The 10,064-nt window shown below is 48.8% G+C and overlaps 1 protein-coding gene across 1 annotated transcript; it reads left to right on the top strand.

Moving 5' to 3' along the window:
- Positions 1 to 9,376: 9,376 nt before the first annotated feature.
- Positions 9,377 to 9,802, top strand: LOC135886132 (ribonuclease-like). The gene has a single exon (XM_065414002.1). The coding sequence runs from the start codon at positions 9,377 to 9,379 to the stop codon at positions 9,800 to 9,802; it is 426 nt and encodes a 141-aa protein (XP_065270074.1).
- Positions 9,803 to 10,064: the final 262 nt, after the last annotated feature.

The raw sequence follows: 10,064 nt of genomic DNA, 5'->3' as shown, positions 1-10,064 counted from the left end.
CCTTTTGTGGACAATAATGGCCAGTTACAACATACTAATATTGTGGAATATAAAGGATGGCTAGAATGGGACTTGAAAGAGTGGGGACAGTTGTCAGGGTCCTTTGGGGAAAATCCCCGAAAGATCACAGAACTTTTAGAAAGATTGTTTTCAAGTCATAATCCTACTTATACGGATGTAGATCAGTTGTTAAGTAGAGTTTTGACCGGAGAGGAATGTAGTAGATTGTGGATGGCAGAAAGGACATGGGGGGATAGCGATGCGGTTAATACCACTTGGATGGATAGGCGGGATCAAGCCGCTGGCTGGAATCCCCTAGACTGGAGTCAGCCAAGGCTGACTCAGCTGCGAACAGATCGAGAGCGATTGTTAGAGAGACTCAAAGAAATGGCTCGCCGCTCGCCTAATCAGGCTAAGTTCATGCAGATTCGGCAGGAATCTGATGAGCCACCCAGAAAGTTCTGGTCGAGGCTATTGGAGGGGGCCTGAATGTTCACTCAGATGGATCCTGAGAGAGAAGCAGACCACCCTACTCTTATTTCGTTTTTTGTGAATCAGTCAGTGCCCCCTGTAAGGGATTATTTCTTAAAGTTTCGCCCTGGTTGGGGAGGTGAGTCAGTCACTTCAATGTTGGACGTAGCTGATTTTGCATGGGAGAAAGAAAGGGAAAGTAGTAAAAAGAAAGAGAAAAAGGAAGAATATAAGTTGATGGCTTTAGCTTTTTGCAGCGGTATTCGAGGCAGAGGCCGTGGCCGTGGCAGGGGATTTCAGGGTGCTCGGGGAAGAGGGTCCTGGCAACCCCAGCCACCAGGAAATTGTTTTCAGTGCGGACAGCCCGGTCACTTTAAACGTGAATGCCCCTGGGGACGCCCAGAGGGTCCGGTCGCATCCGCAGATACTTACACCAGGGACGAATACACCCCTGCACCACCAGCCCAGCCCGTTCCCCAGGCCTGGATCAACTACGGGCAACAGCAGCAGCTGCAGCAAACTCAGCCTCCTCAATGACGGTACCCCGGGGGCGAACGCAAACAATGTGATGGTCTTATTTCCTTAATGTCTTTAGCCGGCTTCTTCCTCACTTTCTCCCCTCCCAGCAAAGAGCCTCGTCTAACCCTTTCAGTCCAAGGACTGCCTGTCTCTTTCCTCATTGATACTGGAGCTACTTTCTCTCTTTTAAATCATGCCCCCTCTACCTGGCTATCCTCTGAGGTTAAAACTGCAACTGGGGTGGAGGGCAACCCACAGTCTCTGGGACTCACTTTGCCTCTAAATGTTATTTATGCTGATAAATGTTTTTCTCACCGTTTTCTTTTTTCCCCAGCTTGTCCGATCCCTTTGATGGGCCGGGATTTACTCTGTAAGCTTGAGGCTACTTTAACCTGCACTCCTGAAGGGGTAGGATTATTGATGACAGTGTTAGGAGATTCGGCCCCAACTCAGGGTAATTGGGAACCCGCCCCCTCTCTCCCCTGACCTCACTGACTTGCCTTTAACCCTCTGGGGAATTTCTGACACTGATGTTGGCCTGCTCCTTTCGGCAGAGCCAGTAAGGATTCAAGTGAAGCCCTCCTTAACCCCCCCCCCGTCAGTCCCTCAATACCCCCTGTCGCTGGAAGCCCGGGAGGGCATCCGCCCCATTATCGAGGGATTCATTGCACAAAAGCTAGTCCGCCCTCAGCGCACTCCCTGTAACACCCCTATACTGCCTGTCAAAAAGCCTCCTAAAAAGGACGGAGACCCTATTCGTTGGCGCTTTGTACAGGATCTATGGGTTGTTAATCAGTATGTGGTCCCTCTTCATGCAGTAGTTCCTGATCCAGCTACTATCATCAGCCAAATCCCCTGGGATGCTAAGTGGTTCACTGTTATTGACTTAAAATCAGCCTTTTTCAGCATTCCTGTGCACCCAGACTCTCAGTATCTCTTTGGTTTCACCTGGGAGGGACAAAGTTATGTCTGGCAACGACTTCCTCAAGGCTACAGAGACAGCCCCACGATTTTCAGCCAATGCCTCCGCCACGACTTGGAAGGCTTCACCAGTCCGCAGGGATCCACGTTAGTCCTATACGTAGATGACATCCTATTAGGTAACCGCGAAGAAGCTGCCCTCCGCATCGATGGTAAGGCACTTTTATTATACCTACACACCAGAGGTCACAAGGTAGACCCTAACAAGATTCAGTGGGTCTCACAGAAGGTCCGATAACTGGGCTTCCTGTTAACCCCAGAGGGGAGACAAATGGACCCAGTCCGCATAAAGACTATCCAAAACTGCCCTCTGCCAAACACCAAGAAACAACTTTTAGGTTTCTTAGGATTAATTGGCTTCTGTCACCCCTGGTTGCCGTCCTGCGGGGAGTTAAGCAAACTGCTCCACCAACTCACTGCTAACCTTGCTCCTGACCCTTTGCAGTGGTCCCCGGACACGATCCAAGCCTTTCAGTTACTCAAGGACAGTGTGGCCTCCTCCATGTCTCTCCGCCCCCCCAATTACAGCAAACCCTTTCACCTTTTTGTCCACGAGAGGGGCGGAATTGCTAGTGGCGTCCTTACCCAGCTGAGCGGGCCCCACCATTTCCCGCTTGCTCAGTCCTGGCTGTAGTTCACTGCCGGGCCCATACTAAAGATGATAGCCCCGTCACCCGTGGGAATGCCCTGGCTGACGCCTCCGCCAAGACGGCTGCCGTCTTACCCTTAGCCATGCCCACGCTGGCGATTGCAACCTCCTCCTTTACTCCACCGCACCCCGTACCAGTACCCGCTGCTGAACTACAGTCGTGGGAGAGCCTCGGAGCCACTCTGGTCAAAGGGACCTGGCTTATGCCGGATGGCCGAGCCTGCCTCCCTCGCTCCACATACCCCATGGCAGTTCGCTGGCACCATGATAAGGGGGGTCACTACGGCACGCACGCCCTTGTGGACACCATCGCTCGCTTTTGGTATGCTCCAGGTATTCAACCCTACTGCCTGTCAATAGTGAAAGCATGCAGCACATGTCAGCGTAATGGACCTGCTCCGCCTCTTAACAAAATTAAGGGTGGAAGACCTCCACCTGCTGCTCCATTTCAACATCTTCAAATTGACTTTGCAGATATGCCAAAGGCTTTTGGGGAAAAGCACCTCCTTGTTTTGGTTTGCCCTCTGACTTCATGGGTCGAAGCTTTTCCTACTGCCAATTGTACTGCTGCCACAGTGGCGAAGATTCTCCTTAGAGACATTGTACCCCGTTTTGGCATCCCTCTCGTGCTTGACTCAGATCGCGGACCTCACTTTACTGGTCATGTCCTTGGCCGTTTAGAACAAGGACTGGGCATTTCACACTCCTTTCATACACCCTACCACCCCCAGTCTAGCGGGAAAGTTGAGCGTATGAATAGGGAGCTTAAGTTTACATTGGCTAAATACTGTCAGGAAACAGGGTTAAAGTGGCCTCAGGTACTTCCCTTGGTCCTGTTTCACCTTCGTACTCGCCCAACCCGTGTATTGGGATTATCCCCCTTTGAACTGCTCTATGGACACCCCCCTTTCAAAGGCGGGGCGCTACCACGTGCTGATGTTTCACTATTGGGAGGGGATCATATGACCACGTGCCAGTTTCTCTCCCTACAGGCTCGCCTCCGTACCCTTTGGAAAGCCTCGCAGTTTTCCCAGACCGTGCCGCTGGAAGAACAGATCCACCCGTTCCAACCAGGGGACTTCGTCTGGGCCAAAAATTTCGTTCGTGGCGACACCCTCCAGCCGAGGTTTACTGGACCCCACCAGGTTCTTTTAACAACCCAGACTGCAGTGTTCCTGGAAGGACGCAAATCCTGGATCCACCACTCCCACGTCAAGCCAGCCGTAGTGGACCACAGTGACGGACCAGCAGCTCTTGCCACCACTGAGGACACTGCCTCTGACCAGTGGACCAGCTTACCTCTTTCAGACATCAGACTTAAATTGACTCGGAAAAAATGAGAGGACCTTTTATTCTGACAACTGTATGTTTTTTATTATGCCTTTTTAGTTTATTTTCTGCTTATGAAGATAATGCTTTTATTAGATATTCCCACGAGGTTAAAACTCGTATTTTAGGAAATAGAAGTAATTGCTGGGTATGTACTCAATTTCCAGTAAATGCAGAACAGGGACTCCCCTTCACACCCATTCCCCTGACCACTGCTAATATGACTTGGATGCCACCGGCTAGAGTAAAAGATCCAGTCCAACACAATCTTACATGGGACAAAACAGGAGTGCCATTTAACAGATATCTCAGGGTAACCAATCAGACAGGATCACTGTGTTTTGTTAAAGAAAAGGGGTCAACTTTTGTGGGAACAAGTAAATGCAACATGTATTTTAATGGCACCGCCTTTAGTAAAAATCTTGGCTTCAAGCCTTGCACATCCCACTTATCCCATATGTGGATCCCTCACCCCGATCCAACTTTTTCATGGGTGGGCAAGCCTTCAGAGTCAGCTTTTAAGAAGCCCTGCTCAGATCACGAGGGTGTCCAACTAATTGCTAAGGGATATACGATTGCCTTCTACAACTGCTCAAGCAGTACTACACTGCACTTTGAAAACACCACTACCAAATTGTGCCTCTGCAGTTCGCACAACGACCCCTCTGCGTTACCAGGGGAACAGTGGTCCAACGGGTGGTGGGTTACCTCCTACTTTGAGAAATGGAATACCCGAAACGCATTGTATGGAACATACTGGGTCTGCGGGCCCAAAGCTTATTACTTTCTCTCCCCTGATTGGGCGGGGTCATGTTATTTAGCATGGCTAACACCGCCTTCTCGCATCTCCCTCACTCCCCCTCATTTTCCCCACGTTCGTAACATCCGTGAAACCTTCAGAGATATTAATATCCGTGATGGTTTGTCGTGGCAGCGGTGGGCTGGTCTCATTAGCTTGAGGGGTGGTGTCATCCATCTACAGGGACTACTAGAATCTTTAACCAATGAAACTGCGATCCTATTTGAGAATCAGGCCGGGGAAATGTCCCAGCTGCGCCAGTTAGCTTTGCAAAACCGAATGGCTTTAGACATAATGTTAGCAGCCCAGGGAGGAACTTGCGCCCTCATAAATGAAGAATGCTGTGTTTTTGTAAATGACACCTACCCTGACACTTTTCAACGTACCAAACATCTAAGGGAAATGGCTAAGAACTACTCCTCTGGCCAGCCACCTTATGATTGGTGGGGAGCCTTATGGAATTGGCTGCCTGGATTTGGGTGGGTTAAAAAACTCTTGGTGGGTATTGTTGGGGCCATAGTAATCCTTATAATACTGTGTTGCTGTATTCAGTGTGTCCCCTCCCTCATAGACTCATGTAGGTCAGTTTATTCTTTTCCTACTTCAGCCAAAGGCCTTACTCTCTTCGAGTTGGCCCAGGCTGAAATTGCCAAGCGGCCCTTGGCTCCTTAAAATGGGGTGTAGCTTTTGGTAAATAGTTATCCCAAAGCTACAAATGGAGGAATGTTGAGTCTGAACTTTTGATGAGCTTAAACTTAACCCAGACTTGATGTCTCTGTCTGAAACTTTTAATCAAAGCTCTGACCTGCGAACTACTCATGACACCCCCCTCCCCTTAAGTAGCCATCTCCCCTTTTGTCTTTTTGAATTTACATTTTAACCTGTTTTATCCTGTAGAAGCTTGATTGATTATGCATGACCATTATGATTTGTTAATCACTTTATTTACTTCTGTGTATAAATATTGATGCTCACCCCTAATAAACTTGCCACACTTACTCTGAAGCCTTTTAAGCTAAGGATAGTGTGAGCCCGTTGATCAACGAATTGGTGTCTGGTCTCTGACAGATTGTGAGCCCCATACCAACTCCGCACGAACTCGGGTGCTGGAGATGTGAGTAAGGACTTGCTTTTTACCTAACAGTGTAATGTGGTTTATGACCGAGTGTGTTTTTAGCAGCACATCCCTATGTCTGGGAATCTTGCATAAGAGGCTTGTACGGCGTGGCAGAAACCTGTGATTATGAAGACAAAAAGGAAGAGTGCAGTAGAGACAGAGTAGTGATTGGTGTTTTAGATGAGAGTTGTCAGAGACAGTGCAAAATAAGTGGTATTGAATCCTTCACGCAGCAATAGAAATAGCAAGACAAGCAGAGATGATAAAAATCAAAACAGAGACCAGTGGCTGCCAAGAAGAAACACAGAGAAAGTGAGTTGCAACAGAGTCACGCTAGGGGGTATAGCACAGCTGCAAAAACCAATTGCAATAAATCCCCAAAGGCAATGTGGGGCAAGCCCAGGCAAAAGAGAGCATTTTGTCAGTTAGATGCACAAGATGTGGGAAAGATCATGGTTCAAGAGGTGATTGCCTGGCTAAAGGAGCCAAATGTAGTAAATTAACAAAAGTAGAACATTTTGCCACTTTCTGCCAGATGAAGGCAGGACAGAGAGTGACCACTGAGAATCACGAGACATTTTTTCGGAGATCAATCCTGTGTAATGAGACAGAGCCAGGCTGGAGGGAGGAATAGAACATTATTGAAAAGACTGTTAATTTTAAACTAGATTTGGGGGCAGATGTAACAAGTCACACCAGAAGGGACTTACAGCCACCTTCAACCCCTCTCAGAGCTGAAACCAGCCAGATACTGCGCAAAATTGCCTCAGGAGTTTGGTGAGCTGCTTTGCTTTAATTTCAATGCTATCACTCAAGCACTGTTTTAAGATCCTGCCTGGTAAACAAGAGAAGTCTGGGACCGGAAATCAATGGATCAGAATTGGTGTATCAGAAATTAGGCCTAACTGATGATCAAAATAATGAGGGGAGGAGCTATTCCACACATCATTGTCTTTTGGGGTCCTTTAAAAAGGGCAAGTTTGGGAGAAAAAATGACAGAGGCGAGGAAGTGAATGTAACAATCACTGACCGAATGAAGGGGAAGGAATGACTTTTACCATCATGGCTGCTGCCCTGCTCCTGGGAGCACAGGATCCAGCATGACACCCCTGGGCTTCCTTCATCCTAATCTCAAGAGACGTACTAACCAGAGACAGGGACCCAGCTGACATGGCCACCTCTGCTGGCTCCGGCTAAATCCCAACCACCACATGGGATAGGAGACTTTGTCTCCACCCCTGCCCCCCATGTGTCACTTTCGTTCCCCACCTTATTTCACCCCCTCTTTTCTACCTATCCTTTTTCCTTGTATCTAATAAGACTGGATATTTCACAACACTGCTGTAAATCAGATACCAAAGAGGCAGTTAAATGCAATGCTCTCAACACCCCAAGCTAGGACAAGTTGCCAGGTCTCAGAGCAGCTGGTAAATTCATAGTCCAGGCCTGTGTTTCTCCAGCTCTGCGGCTGCGAGGGAGAGTCACACCAGAGACAGATGCTGCATTTTCTCTCTTTGCCGTTCTTCTCTTTCCCCTCTCGTGTGTGTCTGGCGCATTTTGTCTTCTAGGAAAGAGGATCGGACTTCAACAAAATTGACAGCTCCATCCCATCTCAACTAATTTCTTCTCTTTGCCTAAAGAGCACAGTTATTACCATCTTTAATACCATTTCTGAAACTGTCACACACAAGGAGGAGAGGTTCCTTTTAAAACTTCTCCCCAACTACAGGGAAAGGGAATAAATAAAAGCCTTAATGCTTTACCTTTCAAAGGTTTGAGCTGTTTGTCCTTCTTTTCTCTACCTTCAATGAAAGGGGGAAAGGACTGTTAATTATGTTTCAGAGTAGCAGCCGTGTTAGTCTGTATCCGCAAAAAGAACAGGAGTACTTGTGGCACCTTAGAGACTAACAAATTTATTTGAGCATAAGCTTTCGTGGGCTACATCCCACTTCTTCGGATGCATAGAATGGAACATATATTGAGGCGATATATATACACACACATACAGAGAGCATGAACAGGTGGGAGTTGTCTTACCAACTCTGAGAGGCCAATTAAGTAAGAGAAAAAAAACTTTTGAAGTGATAATCAAGATAGCCCAGTACAGACAGGTTGATAAGAAGTGCGGGTGGCTATTTTACAACAGAAAAGCTTCAAAAACAGACTCCAATGAGAAACTGCTGAACTTGAATTGATATGCAAATTAGACACAATCAATTTAGGTTTGAATAAAGACTGGGAATGGCTGAGCCATTACAAACATTGAATCTATCTCCCCATGTAAGTACTCTCACACTTCTTATCAACCTGCCTGTACTGGGCTATCTTGATTATCACTTCAAAAGCAAAGGGCCGTGGATCAGAACTCAGGGTGTGTCTGCTCAGCAAATGAAGGTGTGATTGTAGCACTGGTGGGTGTTGCTACACTAGCTTTAATCTAGCTAGCTTGGGTAACAATAGCAGAGAGGACACGTTGCCTGGACTGCAGCACTGGTTGGCAACCAGGGTAGGTACCCAAAGTCCCTGGTTGGCTGGTACCAGAGCACCTAGTCCACGATTATGTCTGTACCACCTGATATTGTTACCCACAGTAGCTAGATTAAAGCTGGCAGAGATACACCTACCTATGCTACAATTGCACCTTCCCTTGCTGGGTAGACACACCTCGAGCCCACGTCTCTAGCAGGATTTGTGCTGTTTGTTCCTCAGCCACCCACGGTCTGTTGGGCTACTGCTTTTAATTGACAGATATCAGGAAATTATGATGACCCAATTATTTACTAGGTTTCCCTTCCTACTAATCCACCTCCATATCTGGTTGGGCTCTATATAACACACTCCAAGGTGAGCAGGAGGATCAGGGTGAGGTTTGGCTCCGCAGATGCTGGGATCCATCGCTCTGACAGCAGTGAAGCAAAAAGGACTTGGGTAAGCTGCAGGAGATTCCCCTAGCGCAGAGAGAGGAGAGAACACTATTGCATGGGGTTGCAAATACAGGGTTTATTTCTTGGAGGCAGCAAGTCTAGTGGTTAGAGCAGAGAGTCTGGGAGTCAGGACTCCTGGGTTCACTCTCCACCTCTGGGTGGGGAACAATGGGTTAGAGGAGGTGGGGGCTGATGTCAGTTGTGGTCTGTGCAGCAGCTGGCACAAGGGCGGGAGGCCCATAGTGGTCACAGTCTGAGACTTTGGACACCTGGGCTCTAACCTGGCTCTGGGAGGGGAATGGGGAGCAGTGGGTTAGAGGAGCAGGCCCGGTCTCCATGGGAGCCAGGGCAGCACCTGGCACAATGGAGTCCCAGATGTGCCAGGTTCTGAGAAGCCCCCAGCACAATGGGGCTGGGACAATGGGATGGACTCTGCGCAAAGTGGCATGGACAGGGATATCAGGAGGGGTGGGGATTTTGGGCAGAGTGGAGTGGGAGGGGACAAGGTTGGGCCCAGGAGGTTCCATGGTGGAGGCAGATCCCCACCCCGCACTGTCTCCCTACTTCAGGTTGATCCAGCAACAGACATGGCCATGGCCATGAGAAGACCCCACCTACGGCTACTGCTGCCCCTCATCCTGCTGGCCGCCTACCTGGCTCTGGCTAGTGGGACACCATGGACCCGTCTGAAAAACAGATTCAGAAAGCACCATGTGGATTTCCCACAAAGCCCAGCTGACTTCCCCAACAGCTACTGCGAGATGATGATGTTGGAACGGGGTATATATGGGACATTTATCAATACCTTCATCCATGCACCCATGCGGTCTATCAAGCGTGTCTGCTCTGTGGGCGGAATACACATCTCAACTGGCCTACGCAAGAGCATTTTTCACTTCAGTGTCACCACCTGCAGATATAGCCCGCAGATTGACTCTTACATTGAGGAAAACTATTCCCGGCACATTGTCATCGGCTGCTGGAATCGGCTCCCTGTGCTCTATGTGGAGTAGATGTAGGGCCTGTTACTTCCTCTAACCCTGCTCTGTCCCTCCCATGCTGGCCACAGCACCCAGCTCCTCACCCGCCTCTGAGCACTGGTCAGATTGTTTAGGTGTTTCCACCCCTCACCCTCAGCTCCTGCTAGTGCCCATTATACAGTATAGACACCACTTCCCAGCCACCACCCTCTGCTGCCACTAGTGCCCATTATACAGTATAGCTGCCCCTGCTCCACCCTCTGCTGCCCCTAGTGCCCATTATACAATATAGCCG

Source organism: Emys orbicularis, chromosome 12 (genome assembly GCF_028017835.1).
Source record: "Emys orbicularis isolate rEmyOrb1 chromosome 12, rEmyOrb1.hap1, whole genome shotgun sequence".
Taxonomy (NCBI): Eukaryota; Metazoa; Chordata; order Testudines; family Emydidae; genus Emys; species Emys orbicularis.
This window is presented reverse-complemented; position numbering and strand designations above follow the sequence as displayed.

Excerpts from the sequence above, each read along its gene's own strand:
- LOC135886132 (XM_065414002.1), top strand. The coding sequence starts at position 9,377 with ATGGCCATGGCCATGAGAAGACCCCACCTACGGCTACTGCTGCCCCTC.